At 46.0% G+C, this 19,623-nt stretch overlaps 1 protein-coding gene across 3 annotated transcripts in view; it reads right to left on the bottom strand.

Annotated features, from left to right (window-relative positions):
* Nucleotides 1-19,623, bottom strand: part of Ccm2 (CCM2 scaffold protein) — a 62,848-nt gene that overhangs the window by 21,080 nt on the left and 22,145 nt on the right. For 2 of the 3 annotated variants that reach the window (XM_042702406.1, XM_042702405.1), the window contains exon 2: nt 14,504-14,677. The exons of the other annotated variant lie outside the window; for it this stretch is intronic. In XM_042702406.1, coding sequence (XP_042558340.1) covers nt 14,504-14,677 — 174 coding nt within the window. The remainder of the gene's footprint in view (nt 1-14,503; nt 14,678-19,623) is intronic. 3 annotated transcript variants of the gene reach the window in all.

The following is a 19,623-nucleotide window of genomic DNA, read 5'->3' as shown; positions in this document are numbered from 1 at the left end:
GATGGCTCTGGAGAATAGCTCCAGACTCTAGCTAAATGAGCAGCAAGATGGAGGAACTGACAAAACTGAACAAAACACTATGGATCAACTGGAACACAAAAGGGAATGCTAGCAGAAGTTGGCAATGAGAAGGGGGACAATTGAGATCCTGGTGTCTGAGAAATTAAGACACGTCCTAGCCCACACACAGCTGGAAAGCACAGAGAAAACAGACAGCATGTGACAGAGGTAGATGTGACCCTTCCGTGTCCACACAGCTGAAACAGGTGGACAAATACAAAGCTGGCCAAACACAAAAAAGGCAATGAGGACCTGAAGGAGAACTCAGAACTGGAGGAGAGACTGGCTCTCTTATGGAGAAGGACATGTAGTTTGGGATGAAGGAGAAGCAGAACGAGGCACAAGTGTTCCTGTTACAATTCTCTAGAATCTCTGAACCCCTGTACAGCAATGGCAATCACAGCAAGCCAGTGAAAAGCAGGCATAGATGAAAATACAAGTAGAGAAATTGAAGGAGGGCTGGGAAGGTGGCTCAGTGGTAGAGCGCTTGCCTTGCACGCATGAGGCCCTGGGTTTGATTCCTCAGCACCACATAAGCAAAAAGAAAAAAGCCGGAAGTGGCGCTGTGGCTCAAGTGGTAGAGCGCTAGCCTTGAGCTGAAGAGCTGAGAGACAGTGCCCAGGCCCAGGACTGGACCCCCCCAAAAAAAAATTGTGGAGAAATTGAAGGAGTTGCTGAAAGAACTACAAATGGAAAGAGATCCATATCTCGAGTGCCACATACAAGCAAAAGATAGAGCAAATGTTTGCTGAGATTCACAACTGAGAGCCTAGTGTGAGTCGGTTATTGAGCTGAGAAGCTGCCACCCCAACCCACCACTACGCCCCCACCCCTGCCAAGCAGGGCCACCTGAGACAGAAAAGCAACAGCAGGCAGCAAACCAGCAAGCAGGAGCTGGAGAGTCTAGCCCAACAGCTGCATGCCTAGCTAGGAGACAGTTAGAACCTAAGTTGCCTGAACATAGAGCAGAAGGAATGGCTGCTGGTACTGGAGTAGGCCACTGAGATCTAGAATCAGCAGTAGAAGATGGCAAATTCTAGAGGCCATGGAAGACCACTTCACCACCATTAGATGTGCACTGGTACAGAACAATGACAAGGAACAGCCAACCAAGTTGCAGAATAGAGCTGGTTCATCAAGTCAGAGCTGGTTGACAGGTGCTGGTGGCTCATGCCTTGTCATCCTAGATACTGAGGCTGAAATCTGAGGACTGAGGTTCAAAGCCAGCCATGGCAGAAAAGTCCAGACTCTACCAAAAAGCCAGAAATGAAGCTGTGGCACAAAGTGGTAGAGTATTACCCTTGAGCACAAAAGCTCACAGATAGTACCAAACAGTACCCACTCCTACCCCCCAAAAAAAGGAGCTGGGTCAGCAGCAGGGACAAGAGGATGATGTAGAGCTGAGTGAGACTGTGCAGTTAGAGGCAAGCTGACTCAGCTCTATGGGACCAGCCAAACCAGTGCCTTAGGGTGGCCTATCAATGACACATGGCCATCTTATTAGCAGCTGACCTCTGAAGAGGAAAGAGGCCCTGCAGCAGCAGCTTCTGATGCAGACCCAGCTCCTGGACCAGCTGTAGCATGAGGCAGACAAGACAGTCTGTCTACAAAGAGCTGTAGGAGATCCAGGAGCACCTACAAGTCACCAGAGAGCAGAACCAGCAGCTGTGGGTCCAGCTAAACCTCCTGGGGAAGGAGATGGATAGACAATAAAGGAAAGGATGAAGAGGCTCCCAAACACAATCTGACCAATTCAGAGAACCTAGACAGCCAAGAGCCACAGTAGCATTTTTCAGTTCAGCTCAGGCCAGGACTAAGAGCAGGCATGGCTGGGCTGGCAGCTAAAGGAGCAGGTGCACTGCTGGTGCCTAGAACATCTGGCATCTTTGTCCCAGAGTAAGAGGAACAAGAGATTCCGGTCTCCAGGAACGGGGGGTGGGGGAGGATTATATGTCTCGGTAGATTCAGGCCATACAGGAACCCATGGAGAAGCTGCAAAGCCACTTCTACAAGGCCACCATGCAAATGTTTTTCAAGGAGCAGGTGAAGACTTAGAATTCTGCTGCCTGCAGCTCTCTGGAGAGGTGAACACCATTGAAGACTATGCTGCCCTCTGCAAAAACCAGATGACAATGCTGAAAGAGTGCCAGATGGAGGAGGAAGAATATGTCATCTGGATGGCCCAGGAAAAAGAGATGAAACTGGAGCTGTAGGAACTGATGCTGAGGCTTGAGGGTGAACAGTATGGGTTCCTATCCTAGTACCCTCACAGAGTCCTGCTGCTGGGCCTATCCCAGGTTCCTAGGGTTCCTTGGAAACTGAAGCTTCCTATGAGGATGACTCTGATGATGTGGAGCTTGCACAAGTAGAGACTGTGGTCACTTCATCCCACACAGAGCCAGGCACCGGTGGCTCACGCCTGCAATCCTAGCTACTCAGGAGGCTGAGATCTGAGGATCGAGGTTCAAAGCCAGCCCAGGCAGGAAAGTCTGTGAGACTCATCTCCAATAAACCACTAGAAAACCAGAAGTGGTGCTGTGGCTCAAGCGGTAGAGTGCTCACCTTGAGCTGAAGGATGCAGGGACAGCGCCCAAGCCCAGAGTTCAAGCCCTACGACTGACCAAAAACAAAACAAAACTAAACAAAAAAACACACAGCACACAAGATCATGCCCCTGCTACCTAAATTCCAGTAGCCCCAGGGGCTTGGGACTTGCAGGCTTGGGCAATAATTCCAAATCTCCCTTCTACTGAGCCAAAGATGACAATTGTCTGTTAGACAGCCAAAGCCTAGATATGCGGAGCCAGAGCTCTGCTCCACCTCAGGGTCTGTCACCCCAGTCTGCTACTCCACTCTGCCACTGTCTGTCACCCCTTCCCAGTCATCTTTCTATCCTTACAATATCGAGATTAGAACCCCTTCTAAACAGGAGAACACTTTTGCAGACCCTCTGTCATTTTTTATTGTAAAAGTACTGTACAGAGGGGTTACAGTTGCATGAGCAAGGTAATGAGTACATTTCTTTTTTTTTGGGGGGGGGGGGGGGTGGTCCAGTCGTGGGGCCTGAGTACTGTCCCTCAGCTCTTCAGCTCAAGGCTAGCGCTCTACCACTTGAGCCACAGTGCCACTTCCAGCTTTTTTCTTTTTTCTTATGTGGTGCTGAGGGATCGAACCCAGGGCCTCAGGCATACATGGCAAGCGCTCTACCACTGAGCCACCTTCCCAGCCCCTGAAAAGAACAAATTCTTTACAAAGGAATTTGAGAGAGATAGGATAGTTTTGTTTGTTGTTGTTGTTGTTGTTGCTATTTATCGGTCATGGGGCCTGAACTCTGGGCCTGGGCGCTGTCCCTCAGCTCTTCAGCTCAAGGCTAGCACTCTACCATTTGAGCCACAGTGCCACTTCCTTTTCTGTTTATGTGGCGCTGAGGAATCGAACCCAGGGCCTCACTGCATGTGAGGCAAATACTCTACCGCTGGGCCACCTTCCCAGCCCAAAATAGCATAGTTTTATACTATATTGTCATAGTTACATGAATATTTTTGCAGGGAGGAAAGAGGGTTGCCATTCCTGGGGCTTGAATTCTGGGCCTGGGCACTGTCCCTGGCCTCTTGCGCTCAAGGCTAATGCTCTACCACTTGAGCCACAGTTCCATTTCTGGCTTTTTGTGGTTAAGTAGAGATAAGTCTCATGGACTTTCCTGCTCAGTCTGGTTTCAAACCATGATCCTCAATCTCAGCCTTTTTTTTATTTTTTTGATTGGTAATGGGGCTTGAACTATAAGAGGGCCTGGGTATTGTCCCTCAACTCTTCAGCTCAAGGCATGCTCTACCACTTGAGCTACAGAGCCACTTCTGGTTTTTTGAGTGGTTTATTGGAAATAAAAGTCTCATGGACTTTTCCTGCCCATACTGGCTTTGAACCGCGATCCTCAGATCTCAGCCTCCTTTGTAGCTAGGATTACAGGCGTGAGCCACCAGCATCCAGCTTATATTTTATTACAGGATAGTTTTCATTATATTCTTAGTTACATTATATATATATATATATTTTGGGGGGGATGTCTGGTCATGGGGCCTGAACTCTGGGCCTGGGCGCTATCCCTCAGCTCTTCAGCTCAAGGCTAGCGCTCTACCACTTGAGCCACAGCGCCACTTCCGGCTTTTTTCTTTTTGCTTATGTGGTGCTGAGGAATTGAACCCAGGGCCTCATGCATGCAAGGAAAGCGCTCTACCACTGAGCCACCTTCGCAGCCCCTACATTATATTTTATTATATGACAGTACAGTCACAAGTCTTCATTTTTCAAAATGCACTGAACTATAAGCTCAGCAATAGTAAATTTTACTATTTATAAATGAAAAGGCCAGGGGCTGGGAAGTGGCTCAGTGGTAGAGCGCTTGCCTTGCACGCCTGAGACTGGGTTCAATTCCTCAGCACCACATAAGCAAAAAGAAAAAAGCCAGAAGTGGCGCTGTGGTAGAGCGCTAGCCTTTAGCTGAAGAGCTGAGGGACAGCGCTCAGACCCAGAGTTCAGGCCCCACGACTGGACCCAAAAAATAAATAAATAAATAAAAATAAATGAAAAGGCCACAATGGTAATATTTGGGTGAAAAAACAAAATAAAAATTGTGTTTTAAAAAAGATTATTAAAAGTAAATTTTTTACCAAAAAAAAAAGAAAAAAAGCAAGGTGCAGGCTGAGGGTATAGCTCAGACACATACTTCATGCTAGCATGCAGAAGGCTATGAGTTTGAGCTCCAGCACAAAAAAAATAAATAAATATACAAACAACAAAAACAAACAATATCCACCCTATAATTATTAGGAAAATATGCATACTATTTGTATAAGAAAACACAAAGGGGAAATTGGAATAGTAACAGAATTGAAAGGGGGCAGGACTAAAATGATAAAAACAAATAGCAATCTAAAATCCTCAATTAGAAAAATGGCCCTTGTTGGGATTGGTTTATAGGAACATTTGGTCAGGACCAGAGTATACAGCTTTTAAATCTGTGTACCTTTATTATGTTGGTAAAATAAAATCAGTAACAAAATCTACCAGTGACCAGGAAGCATTTATTTCTACACACATTGGTGTGGTGTGGTATGTATGTGTGTGTTTAATGAGAAGTATTCTGTGCTTAGATGAACATTACTAAAGTTGATGGAACTTTTTTTTTTTTTTTTGGGGGGGGGGAGCCCTGGGCCTTAAACTCAGGACCTGGACACTGTCCCTGAGCTTCTTTTTGCTCAAGGCTAGGGCTCTACTACTTGAGCCACACTGTCTTTTCCAGTTTTTTCTGTTTATATGGTACTAAGGAATTGAACCCAGGGCTTCATTCATGCTAGGCAAGCACTCTACCACTAAGCCACATTCCCAGCCTCCTCCCCCTTTTTTTTTGGTCAGTTGTGGGCCTTGAACTCTGGTTCTGGGGCACTGTTCCTCATTTCTTCAGCTCAAGGCTAGCGCTTTACCACTTGAGCCACAGCATCACTTTTAGTTATTTGGTAGCTTACTGGAGATGAGTCTCACAGACTTTCCTACTCGGGCTGGCCCTGAACCGTGATCCTCAGATCACAGCCTCCTTAGTAGCTAGGATTATAGGTAGGAGCCACCAGCACCTGGCTTAACAGGAACTCTTGTAGGGAATGCTTACTGCCTGCAGCAGCATTGTGTAACAGACTTAAATACAGTTTAATCCTCACAAAACTTCAGTGAAGTGAAAACATTCTCCTGCATTTCTTATGACAAGGCTGACATTTGGTTCAGGATGCTGCACGTGTGCTAGCCTCCCTTCAGTCTGTTACCACAGCCTGGTGACTAAACAGACATCAGGGCTACTACATGGCTTTAATTCTGGAGGAGGAGGTAGGTAATTAATTCTGTCTATGATATGAAATCCAAGAAGCTTTTGGTTAGATTTTTTTTTGGGGGGGGGGGGTACATGTGTTTATGGGGTTTGAACTCAGGGACTGGATACTGTCCAAGATTCTTTTTGTTCAACACCCCCTGCAGAAATGCATCATGTCACATACAATGTCACAGACAATGACAATCAAGACTCATCAACAAGGACTCATCTAAATCTGAGCTGCCATTTAAGAAGCACAGAGACGTCCTCCAACCTCTCCCCCAACCAATTCTCATCTTCTCTCTGCCTCAGTAATTGTGTCATCTCAAGCATGTTTTATAAAGGGAACTGCACAGTACAGAACCTTTGGAAATGGCTTTTTCCACTCAGCAATCACTCTGGAACCCCATCCAGGTTGTAGCATGCATCAGCAGTTTATACCTTTGTACTGCTGCAATGTCTTCTGTGGGACAAAATAACCATTTACCTACTAAAGGACATTGGAGTTGTCCAATTTGGGACTGTTATGACTATTCATATGTAGGTTTTCATTTAAACTAAAATTTGCATTTCCCATGGATAAATGCCTTGAGAGTACAACCGTCCGACTATGTGGTAAATGCATGCTGAGTTTTAAAGAATTTGCCAAACTTTTCCACACCAGCAATATGTATGCTCCAGTTACCCAGCATCCTCCACAGCTCTGGGCATGTGGCATCCACCATATTTTGTTTTGTTTTGTTTTTTGTTGGTTGTGGGGCTTGAACTCTGGGCTTGGGCACTGTCCCTATGCCCTAGCTCAAGGCGAGTGCTCTACCACTTGAGCTACAGCGCCACTTCTGGTTTTCTGGTGGTTTATTGGAGATAAGAGTCTCAGAGTTTCTTGCCCAGGCAGGCTTTGAACCTCGATTCTCATATCTCAGCCTCCTGAGTAGCTAGGATTACAGGCGTGAGCCACCAAGCCCGGCTCTGCATTGTTCTCACTGACACCAGAACATATCCTTCAGTGAAATGTCTCCTTTCCTTTTTTCAGTCAGTCATGGGGCTTGAACTCTAGGCCTGGGCACTACCCATCAGCTCTTCAGCTCAATGCAAGCATTCTACCACTTGAGCCACAGCGCCACTTCCTGTTTTCTGAGTGGTTTATTGGAGGTAAGAGTCTCTTGGCTGGGCACCAGTGGCTCATGCCTGTAATCCTAGCTACTCAGGAGGCTGAGATCTAAGAATTGTGGTTCAAAGCCTGCCTGGGCAGAAAAGTCTGTGAGACTCTTATCTCCAATAAACCACTAGAAAACCGAAAGTGGTGCTGTGGCTCAAGCGGTAGAACGCTTGCCTTGAGCGGAAGAGCCCTGGGATAGAGTCCAAGCCCAGAGTTCAAGACCCAGGACTGACCCCCAACCCCACCCCGCCAAAAAAAAAAAAAAAAAACTTTCACCGACTTTCCTGCCCAGACTGGCTTTGAACCTCAATCCTCAGATCTCAGCCTCCAGAGTAGCTAGGATTACAGATGTGAAACACTGGCACCGGGCTTGAGATATCTTTTGCTTGCAACCTTATATATTGTTTTTCTGTTGACTTTTAGGAGCTCTTTGTATGTTCTAGACCCTAGCTCTTGCTCAGATAATGTGTTTTTACAAACCTTTTCCCTGAGTATGTAGCGTTTCTTTCCAGCTTCCTACTCCACACTTAACACACATTCCCAGTCCTTGTGCTCTTGCTTGACTTTCCTGCTCAAGACTAGTGTACCTGAGCCACACCTCTAGTCCACTATTTTTCTGGTTAACTGGAAATGGTGTCTTTTCTGCACAGGCTGGCTTTGAATAGAATTGAGACACTCAAGACTCAGCCTCCGAGTAGCTAAGATACAGACATGAATCATAGACACCTGGCAAGGGTACTTGTTTTTATTAGCATGTTAGTTGCACAAGAGGGCTTTCACTGAGACATTTCCACAGAAATATACCATGTATCCCATCAACCTTACCCCAAAATTTGTATTTTAATGAAGTCTAGTTTATCAGTTTCTCCCTCTATGGAGCATTCTGCTGGTGTCCTCTAAGAACTCTGCCTAGCCTGACACACTTTAGAGATTCTGTTTTTGCTCTGCAAGTTTTATAGTTTCTCATTTAAGTCCATCAGTTACTTTTTATATAAGGAGGCAAGTTTAGGGGCAGGTTCCCTTTATGCCTAAGGAGTTCAGTCACTCCAGCACCATTTACTGAAAGGCTGTCTTCCCTCCATTTAACTGCTTTTCTGCACCATGGACCAGCATCAAGGAGCAGTTCTATGCGGTCTCTTTCTGGGTATGCAATTCCCTTCTTCAATCTGTCTCTTCCTCAATCTGTGTCAGTCTCTCTGCAGTCCTGGTTACAGGAACACTTGAAATCAGGCACTTGAAGTACTCTCATTTCTCCCCCCCCCTCCCCAAAGTCTTGCTGAGAATTCAACAGAAATTGTTAACTATTCACTTTGTGGGGGGTGGGGGAGTCAGTCCTGGGCACTGTCCCTGAGCTTTTTTGCTCAAGGCTAGTGCTCTACCATGTAAACCACAGCTCCACTTCCAGCTTTTTTTTTGGGGGGGGGGGGTGGTCGGTCGTGGGGCTTGAACTCTGGGTTTGGGTGCTGTCCCTGGACTCTTCAGCTCAAGGCGAGTGCTCTACTGCTTGAGCCAGAGCCTCTTCCGGTTTTCTAGTAGTTTATTGGAGATAAGAGTCTCTCGGGGGCTGGAAAGGTGGCTCAGTGGTAGAGCGCTTGCCTTGCACGCATGAGGCCCTGGGTTCGATTCCTCAGCACCACATAAGAAAAAAGAAAAAAGCCGGAAGTGGCGCTGTGGCTCAAATGGTAGAGTGCTAGCCTTGAGCTGAAGAGCTGAGGGACAGCGCCCAGGCCCAGATTTCAGGCCCCACGACCAGACCAAAAAAAAAAAAAAAGAGTCTCATGGACTTTCCTGCCTAGGCTGGTTTTGAGCCGAGATCCTCAGATCTCAGCCTCCTGTGTAGCTTAGGATTACAGGCATGAGCCACCGGCGCCCAGCTACTACTTCCAGATTTGTACTGGTTATTTGGAGATAAGAGTCTTACATCTCAGCTTTTTCCTTCTCTTCTCTTTCCCAGCTCCCTTCTCTTTTCTAGCTCTCTCCACTCTTTTCTAGCTCTTTTCTCTCTCTTTCCCAGCCACGTGGAGTGCCAACTTTGCCTGGTCCCAGCAGGTCTACTGAATAAACCTACCCCTTACCTGGAAAAAAAAAAAAAGTCTTACAGACTTTTGTGCCAAAGCTGGCTTTGAACTGTGATCCTCAAATCTTAGCCTCTTGAATAGCTAGGAATATAGGCATGAGCCACCAATGGCTAGCTCCATTCACTTTTCATAGTTACAGAGCTACTCAAATTGCCTAATTCATATTGGGTGTCTGCAATCATTTGGGAGAACTGACATTAGCTGGGCTATGCTTTCCTGTACACAAACAGGTCATGTGTTTCCCCTCGTTCAGCCCTTTGATTTCTTTTTTTTTTTTTTGGCCCACCCCATGGCTTTAAACTCAGGGCCTGGGATCTGTCCTTGAGCGTTTTTTGCTCGAGGGCATAACTCTACCATTTGAGCCACAGTGCCACTTCTAGCTTTTTCTGTGTATGTGGTACTGAGGAATCAAACCTAGGGCTTCATGCATGCTAGGCAAGCACTCTACCACTGAGCCACCTTCCCAACCCCCCCTCTGATGTCTTTCGTGTCTCTCCATTTAACTGTATCTTTTCTGATATCTTCAGTTTTGTACAGCTTTCAGCTATATAACAAACCCTACACATGGTTTATAGGATCTACCCTTAAGTGCTTTGTTATTTTAAGCAATTGTAAATGATACTGCATTTTTCATTTTGGTATTTATATAACAGTGATGATATATGATTGGGTACTAGATTTTTTTTTTTGTCAAATAATTTTCTGCACTTACTGGCTATTGCATTTTCAAGAATTAAGCCAGCCTTACTTCCTTAAAATAAACTCCACTGAGTCATTATACACACATTAATACATATACACACACAGACATACACACAGACACACACACACGCGCGCACACACACACACACACACATTGTATGTATACTGGACTTGGGACTTGAAATCGGGGACCTGGGTGCTGGCCTTGAACTTTTTTGCTCAAGGTTAGTGTTCTACCACTTGAGTCACAGCTCCACTTCCAGCTTTTTGGTAGCTAATTAGAGATAAAGTCTCAAGGGTTTCCTATTTGGGCTGGGTTCAAACCGCAATCCTTAGATCTCTAATTCCTAAGTAGAAAAGGATTCCAGGTATGAGCCACCAGCACCCAGCCATAATATCTACTTTTTATGTAAATTCTGCTGATAGGGCTGGGAATATGGCTTAGTGATAGAGTGCTTGCCTCGCATGCATGAAGCCCTTGGTTTGATTCCTCAGTACCTCATAACCAGAAAAAGCCAGAATTGGCACTGTAGCTCAAGTGGTAGAGTGCTATCCTTGAGCAAAAGAAGGTCAGAGACAGTGCCCAGGCCCTGAGTTCAAGCCTCAGAACTGGTTAAAAAAAAATTAAATTAAAATTAAAAAAATACCTCTGATAGGGCAAAGGACCATTAGTTTTTCTGTTACATACATTTGGCTAGAACTGAGCTTGTCTGAGGATTCTGTCTTGTGAAGCTGCCCCATTCCCAGTCCTCTAGCCAGAGGGAATAACCTTTGTTATATTTTCAATGGTCAAGTTAGTATTCTGGCTTGCTGGCCTTTTCAAACCTAGCTACAAGAGATAAAACAAGAACCCGAGGACTTGACCACAGGTCTCATCCTATGGTCTGTCCTCTTATGCTATCCCATATGTAAGATCTTGGGATTTTATTTGTACTGACAAGAATAAGGAAAATTATCTCCATGTCATCAAGCTAAAAATGAAATTCCCAGCCTTTAAGTTCATAGCTGAGTATAGAGCCCCACTTGCTTTTTCTTCTCTATCATATCTTTTATTGACAGCACCAAGATTTGAACTCAGCTCCTTCACCATGCTAGAAAGATGCTTTACACTTAAGCTACATGCCCAGCCCAATCTGGGTTGTTTTCTGAGTACTATACTAATTCTTCCCCCAACTCCCCAGTAGTCTCTCAATGTATTCTTCCACTCAACTTAAGACATAGGTTGACGTGAAGACGCATGTACTTCCTCTCCAAAGCTGGCCAACTCTTCAGATTCATGTTCTGGACATCATTGTTCAATCATTGCAGGGACTACCTGCCCTTTATTCTGTCAGAAAGGTTGTCAGACCCATGTCTTCTTTCAGATTTGTCTTTTGAGATGACACATCCTCCAGTAACTTCTCAGAATAGCCTCCTGAAAGCTCATTTTTGTTTTGTTGTTGTTTTGTCAATTGTGGGACTTGAACTCTAGGCCTGGGTGCTGTCCGTGAGCTCTTTTTGCTGAAGGCTAGCACTCTACCAATTTGAGTCACAATGCCAACCCTCATTTTCTGGTGCCTATTTGGAGATAAGAGTCTCAAGGCTAGAGCCGGGCGCTGGTGGCTCACGCCTGTAATCCTAGCTACTCAGGAGGCTGAGATCTGAGGATCGTGGTTCAAAGCCAGCCCGGGCAGGAGAGACCGTGAGACTCCTATCTCCAATAAACCACCAGAAAACTGGAAGTGGCGCTGTAGCTCAAGTGGTAGAGCGCTCGCCTTGAGCTGAAGAGCTGAGGGACAGTGCCCAGGCCCAGAGTTCAAGCCCCACAGCCGACCAAAAAAAAAAAAAGAGTCTCAAGGCTGTCCTGCCCAGGCTCACTTTGAATCGCACACCTCAGATCTTAGCCTCCTGAGTAGCTAGGATTACAGGCATGAGCTTCTGGTGCCCAGCTGAAAGCTTGGGTTTTGAGAACCGAGTTTCTAGCTTTTGACAGGATCTGTTCAATGTGGAAAGTCAAAACCGTCAGTTCAGACAGTTTTTGTTTCTCTCCACCTCTTTTTAGTTTTTTTTTCTTTTTGTTTGGTGCTGAGGATCAATCACAGGGCCTTATACATGCTGAGTAAGCATTCTACCAATGAACTACATCCCCAACTGGACTGTTGTTGCTTTACTGTTTTTGTTTTTGCTTTTTTGGGGTCCGGTCATGGGGCCTGAACTCTGGGCCTGGGCGCTGTCCCTCAGCTCTTCAGCTCAAGGCTAGCGCTCTACCACTTGAACTACCAGCTCCACTTCCGGCTTTTTTCTTTTTGCTTATGTGGTGCTGAGGAATCGAACCCAGGGCCTCATGCGTGCAAGGCAAGCGCTCTACCACTGAGCCATCTTCCCAGCCCACTTTACCGTTTTTAAAAGTTTCTTCTAAGCCAAGTGCCAGTGGCTCACTCCTATAATCCTAGCTACTAAGAGGCTGAGAACTGAGGACCATGGTTCAAAGCCAGGTCAGGCAAGAAAGTCCATGAGACTCTTATCTCAATAAACTACTCAGAAAAAGCTGGAAATAGCACGGTAGTTCAAGTAGTACAGAACTAGCCTTGAGCACACAGAGGCTCAGGGACAGAGCCCAGGCCCTGAGTTCAAGCCCCCAGAATGGGCAAAAAAAAGTTTCCTCTCACGCTCTCCTCCATTCTTTTTCCTTGCAAATCAGATATGATTTCTTCTGTTTAGTCTTTTTGGAGATTTTTTTTTTTTTTTTTTTTTTTCAAGGCCAAGTTTTTAGAGAGACAGAGACAGAGAGACAGAGACATAGACAGAGAGCGAGAGCATGTACATGAGTACTAAGGCTTGAACTCAGGACCTAGGTGCCGTCCCTTAGCTTCTTCACTCAAAGCTAGCACTCTACCAGTTGACCCATAACTCCACTTCTGACTTGGGCTTGAAAAAAAATTTCTTTTAAGAGTATCAGATACTGACATGCTCCATATATCAGTGATTTGGCAAAGGCTGGACTAACCTCCATATCTAGAACTATGGTGGAGCTGCAAACTTTCTACTGCCTGGTAATTCTGTGTTCTCCTAACAGAGCAGTGCAATACATTTTTCAGTGATGCTGGGGTAGATAAGCCTTCTACACTGTCAGTCATGTGAAAGTATTACACATACAATGCTGTCCAATATGGGATTCTTGAAAATTGTAAGAAATGATGCTGGTTTATGGATTTAGTATTTACTATGCCACACAGTTTATAATTCAAGTACACTTTAAAAACCTAGTTTAGGCTGGGAAGGTGGCTCAGTGGTAGAGTGCTTGCCTTGCATGCATGAGGCCCTGGGTTCAATTCCTCGGCACCACATAAGCAGAAAAAGCTGAAAATGGCGCTGTGGCTCAAAGTGGTAGAGCACTAGCCTTGAGCTGAAGAGCTGAGGGACAGCACCCAGGCCCAGAGTTCAGGCCCCACAACCAACCAAAGCAAAAAAAAACAAAAGGGAACAGAAAGTGTTTTTCCTTTCCATTTGTTGGAATAAAATCCTTGCTAAAACTTAAAAAGAAAAAAAAAAAAACTTAATAAAACCAGCTTGCTGAAAAGTTTGCTGATGTATGGTTAGCTGTGTGCATCCTGTTCACTGTGTGTCTTGGTTCCATTTAGAGGTCATGATGAATGACTGGCCCACACCATTCTAGGTCTGTGTAAGGACACTCTGATGTTTACAGTACCAGTTGCCAGATGACACAATTCTCAGAATATATACTCAAATACTAAGGGATATGTGACTAGATTTTACAATGTTTAACCTTGGCTACCCTAGGTTTAAAGTAAGGGTCTGGAAAGCTGCTGGAAGCTGGTGGGGGCGGGATACTGACTGCCAGGCTGGGTGGTAACCCCTAAGACCATTATGGGGCTCCTCCCAGCTTCCCCAACAAGAACTCTTCTACAGATCCCTATGAGGGAGACATCTGAGGGAAGGCTTTCTGGAAGCCTGGAGATTCTTGTCATTCCTAAGAGGCTTTGACTTAACTTCTGGTCTTGACTTGGGTCTTTATCCTCCCTTGTGCCAGGTACCTACACATCTAAAGCTCCCATCTCCTAATGAGGGGTTCAGACAGCCCAATGCTTCTCCTGAGACCCTGGACTCTTCTCTGAAGGCACCTGAGTCTGATGGTATGAGCTAACTAGTAATCTCACCTTCCTCACATTAATATGGGCCCTCCAAATGTGTTGTCTCCTTTGACTTTGTAGCTTTATACCTCTTTTTTTCTTTACTATCATTTTAAGAGATTTCACACAGCTTACACAGTATCTTGAGCCAACACCTTTTAGACATAATGAGCTTCAAGCCTTGGTCTGAGGACCCAGGCCCTGAGCAGTGTCCATGACACTGACAATGTCCCCAGGGCCTCAACCAAAGGGTTCTTGTCATCTCCAGGCTGGAGAAAATGTGTTTTTCTCCCAGCTCTGCAACTTTCTTTTGGTGGGCAGACACATTGCCCACATAACTAGGCTTTGAGAAAGAGGTGGCAGGCAGCATGCTACTATGAAAAGAACCAGATCCTGGGTTTTGAGGAACTGCACCAGAAGAGGTAAGGCAGTAATGGACACAGGCGAAGGTATTTATGTGGAGGTGCCATTCAAAGTCAGTATTTGGCTGTCACACCTGCAGCCTATGATAACTTACCTTCACCTCCTTCTCAATATAGTCGCTCAGCAGTCTGTCAGGCTCGACGCGCTCAGGCAATGATAACACCACAGTGTGCAGAGGGCGCCTCTCTGTCACCTTCTCATGGGCTTTCTTATCTCTAGGCTTTTCACCTTTTAGGAATACTCGTTTAAATGGCGACACAATTCCAGGCTGCAGGCAGAAATGGCAATGATTGGAGTACATTATTCACATGCTTTGCATCGTACCTACAGCTAACAAACAAAAGCAGCCAAAACCACTACCATAATCCCCATGCAAACAGGGCTGGTAACATCAGATTGATGGAAAAAAAAGACCAAGAACAACACAAGCTGAGGGAGAGGGCTCTAAGGCCAGCTCTCCAGCCTATTTCCCTTCTCCAACAATACTTAGAAAGTGAGTAACCGGCCAGCAAGAAGAGAACACATAGGGTAAAGAATCCCCCAGAGGACAAAACACCACCATTCCAAACTCCCTCCAGCTCTTCACAGCCACTTGACTTCAGAGAGCCCGGAGAAGTTAGGTGGGAGGCATGGATATAGCTGCCACCGAGGAACAAGCATACTCTGTCTGTGGTTTCCTTCTTAAAGGAGCAGTTTCTCAGGCAGCTCTGTCCCTCTGACAGGGCCCAGGCAGCATTAAAGGTTAGAATTCCAATCTCCCACACAGACCAACAGGGAGAAACTCTAACTGGCATCCAGCCAGCCCCTAACACCCTGGTCAGAACCTCACAATGTTCATCCAAAGTGAACTGAAACACTCGAGAGGGACCAAGTCACTGTGAAACCCTAGGGCTGCCTAATCAGTGCTATTGTGAGGAAGCAACCCCAAATGCTGTTGAGAGATGGCGCTGCAGTCCCTGTTTTGTCACTAAAAGGAACAACCCAGAAAGGAGCAGCAACCCACAAACACTAATGGAGTCTCAAGCTGTGACCTATACAGGGGAGTCATGATGCCTCTGCCATTTTCTCTGTGATTCAACAAATAACTGCAAGGAGATGTCAACACTCCTCCTAAAGCTCGCCTACCTGATTGTTAGGTAAGCCTGGTGCCCAGACAGCAGCTGGGACCTACCTTCCCCCTAGTAACAAACAAAGTTCATATGAGACATCAGCAGATGCTCACTTTAAAAGCTCTCATTTCTGCCTCTCCCTACATATTGGAAATCTAGCCATTCACCAAATCCCATACAAAATGGTGTCAGAAGGCCTATGGATCCAGGAGATGCCAACTCATCCATTTCATGGAAGGACATCACCCTTGAGGGTAGAGTTCAGTATGCCCCTGATCACAGGCAGCATGTTCAGTGACCCAGTGACTTGCAGGTCTGCTGAGGTTAGACCCTGACCAGCATGGACTCTTCCTCTCCCACCACCAACACACTAGCTCTCCAGAACTAGGGAGAAGTCAATGAATAACCAAAGCATCCACCTTCCTCATAAACTCTTCTCACAACTTCCAAGCCTACCACCAAATGTTCACAGAGACAGCTTCACTGCGATTCTTCGAATCTTTGGCTCCTGATGTGAGTTTTATTCCATAGAAACAGACATGGGATCGGGACAAAACACCATACAACTCGATGAGAAAGCTGGTGCTAGAGTTGTATACTCCACACTGCCACCATGCCTGTCCCACTCTCCAGCTCAAGGACTCTTCTATGTAAGTAGAAAAGGTGCCTAGGCTCAAGATTCAATCTCAATCCTGCTGTGGTCTAGTTGTGTCACTTTGCTAAGCAAATTGGTTACCTGAGTTCTTACCATCCCTATAATCTTGAGCATATGAGAATACAGTTGGTATGTTATTAGCAAGTAAAACAGATGCCAACTGTTATTTTCACAATTGTTTACTCCTAACAATGTATTGTAAATCTATTTCTTCATCTAGTGGCTCATATCGATAATTATAGCTACTCAGGAGACTAAGACCTGAGGATTTTGGTTTGAAACCAACCTAGGCAGGAAATTGTTATTTCCAATTAATCACACACACACACACAAACACACACACACACACACACACACACACACACAAGTACAGCTGTGGCTAAAATAGAACATCAGCCTTGAGTGCAAAAGCTAAGGGACAGCACCCAGGCCCTAAATTCAAGCCCCAGCAGTGGTGGGCACATACACACAAAGAGTAAAAGCATAAAAAATTGGAATGGGAGCCGGGCGCTGGTGGCTCACGCCTGTAATCCTAGCTACTCAGGAGGCTGAGATCTGAGGATCGCGGTTCAAAGCCAGCCCGGGCAGGAGAGACCGTGAGACTCCTATCTCCAATAAACCACCAGAAAACCGGAAGTGGCGCTGTAGCTCAAGTGGTAGAGAGCTCGCCTTGAGCTGAAGAGCTGAGGGACAGCGCCCAGGCCCAGAGTTCAAGCCCCACGACCCACCAAAAAAAAAAAAAAATGGAATGGGGATGAGTCTCAAGTGTAGAGAATCTGTCTAGAAAGCAAGCAAGCACAGGCCCAGAGTTCAACCCCTAACATTATATCCAAAGACAAAAAAGAAAAGGGCAGAAAGTGCTTCTGAAAGAACTGATATGGCCCAAGGCTGCCAAGTCCCTGCTCTGGGACAGGAGAGGGGCAGAATATCTCTGGGGCACCTTTCAGAATTCATTCCTCTCAATCCCACCACATGCTTTAAGTTTTGGCCTGAGGATGAATTTAGACAAGTGGTGGATGGAGTAGGAGGCATTTGGACCTAGTAGTTGCATTGTGGGGTTCTCATGGCAGGGTAATAGGAAAGGGTCACTTGTAATTTGTTAACCAACCAAAGGAGGTATAAACTGAAAGCTTGAAAAGCCTCCTGAACCCAGTGATATAGTTTTAGCAGTGTAAAATCATGTTTCTCCAGCCCTACTGAAGACAACTGTGACACCTTCACCAGTGGCACCACATTAGGTGACCAAATGAGATACAAATTACTCTTCAAACACTGGGTCTTCACTTGTTTTACCCTCCTAGTTCTTAGGATTATACAAGGCCAAGCACTGCAGCTTATGAAATACCAAGGCACACAGACACAAGACTGGCCCTTAAGAAGTCTTCCCTACAGACATCAATGACTTCCCATGGCCAAGAGGAAACTCTGTTCCCAACTGATTCTTCCTGAAGCCTCGTGGACAGTGACTGAAGGCTGGCTCTCATTGGTGTGCAGCTCAGCTCAGTCTGTCTGCCCTTCTAGAAGTTGCCTGCTAGCCAAACTTGTTACTAATCTACACATGGGAGCAACAGGAAACCAATTCTGAGGACAGAGATTTGCCAAGATCAACTTCCAACCTAGAAGCACTCGCCAAATCCACAGGCCCACAAACCACAGGCAACTTTTGTTGCTGTTTTAAAGCTCATAAAGGGAGAGTGTGCATACACAATTACAGTGTGTGCTAGGAACAAGCCACCTTAACCAAGGACCCTCTGCACATGGCAGAGGCATCTGCTCCAACTCCTACAAGGCAAGGATAGCAGGACAGCCCCTGCAGATGCCTCATAGATACGCCTCTAGTCACTGTCTGAGGGTCTGATCTTTCCAGCTATATCTCTCTGACCTTGGCTTTATGTGGGTGGATGTATGTCCTAGGGGTCAAACCCAGAACCTTGTGTATGCCAGGCAAGCACCCTACCATTGAGCTGCACCACCAGGTTTACCTATGGCTTTTTTTTTGGGGGTGGGAGGGGGGATCCAGTCGTGGGGCCTGAACTCTGGGCCTGGGCGCTGTCCCTCAGCTCTTCAGCTCAAGGCTAGCGCTCTACCACTTGAGCCACAGCACCACTTCTGGCTTTTTTCTTTTTGCTTATGTGGTGCTGAGGAATCGAACCCAGGGCTTCAGGCATGCAAGGCAAGGGTTCTACCACTGAGCCACCTTCCCAGCCCTTACCTATGGCTTTTGAGTGACCAGGCACCCAGCATAGAACCTGCACAGGGCTGTGGAACATAAATGACAGTATCAATCTTTCATTCAGTGACCAGGCCAAGCATCCAGGATGGAAAAGAGACAGTTTCTCCCTCAAGAGTATCCTTAGCAGGAGAAATAAGATGACAGCACAAGAACAGGAGTTAAGGGCTGGGAATGTAGCTCAGAAAAAGCAGAAAAAGCCAGAAGTGGCACTGTGGCTCAAATGGTAGAGCGCTAGCCTGAGCTGAAGAGCTGAAGGACAGCGCCCAGGCCCAGAGTTCAGGCCCCATGACTGGCAAAAAAAAAAAAAAAAGAACAGGAGTTAAGTTCATGATGAAAACAGCCAGTCAAGCCGGGTACCGCTGGCTCACGCCTGTAATCCTAGCTACTCAGGAGGCAGAGATCTGAGGATCGCAGTTCAAAGCCCAGGCAGGAAAGTCCATGAGACTCTTATCTCCAATAAACCACTAGAAAACCAGAAGTGGCGCTGTGGCTCAAGCAGCAGAGCGCTCGCCTTGATAGCCTTGAGCTGAAAAGCGCAGGGACAGCGCCCAAGCCCTGAGTTCAAGCCCCACAACCGACCAAAAAATTAAAAAAAAAAAAAAAACAGCCAGCTAGTGTTGAAGCCACTGAAAACGCACAGCAGGCCGCACAGGTGTATTTAGTGATAAACCACCCTGAGCACCAAAAGAGAAGGAGAGGTGGTCAACAGGTGATGAAGCCCTCTGACTAAGCACAGGTCACAGGGAGGAACGTGTCCCTCAAGTTCAACGAAGCACAGATTTGGTGATTTATGGCAATACTGCTTATCTGTTGAACCACTCCTGAGACTTCAGTTAGCCACAGGCAAGGGTGGCTAGAAATATTAAGCAGGAAATTCCAGAAATAAACAAGTCATATGTGTTAAATAATCTTTACCATAGTAAACTGTTATAACTGATTCTTTTTATTACAGCTGTTAGTCTCTTACTGTGCCTAATTTATGAGACATCACAAGTATGTATGCAGAGAAAACATTTGTATGACTTCAGTACTATCCTGAAGTATGTACCCATGTGCTGAGGTAGATGAGGTAAGCAATTGTACTTAGAGATAGGCATGTCTTTCGGGCCTTCAATCTTAGCCTTGGATACAGTATCAGGCATATATCCTTTTTTTTTGGTGACAGTCCTAAGCTTGAGCTCAGGGACTGGGTGCTGTCCTGAGCTTCTTTTGCTCAG

This window comes from Dipodomys spectabilis, unplaced genomic scaffold, assembly GCF_019054845.1.
Source record: "Dipodomys spectabilis isolate Male_0828 unplaced genomic scaffold, ASM1905484v1 ptg000322l, whole genome shotgun sequence".
NCBI lineage: Eukaryota > Metazoa > Chordata > Mammalia > Rodentia > Heteromyidae > Dipodomys > Dipodomys spectabilis.
This window is presented reverse-complemented; position numbering and strand designations above follow the sequence as displayed.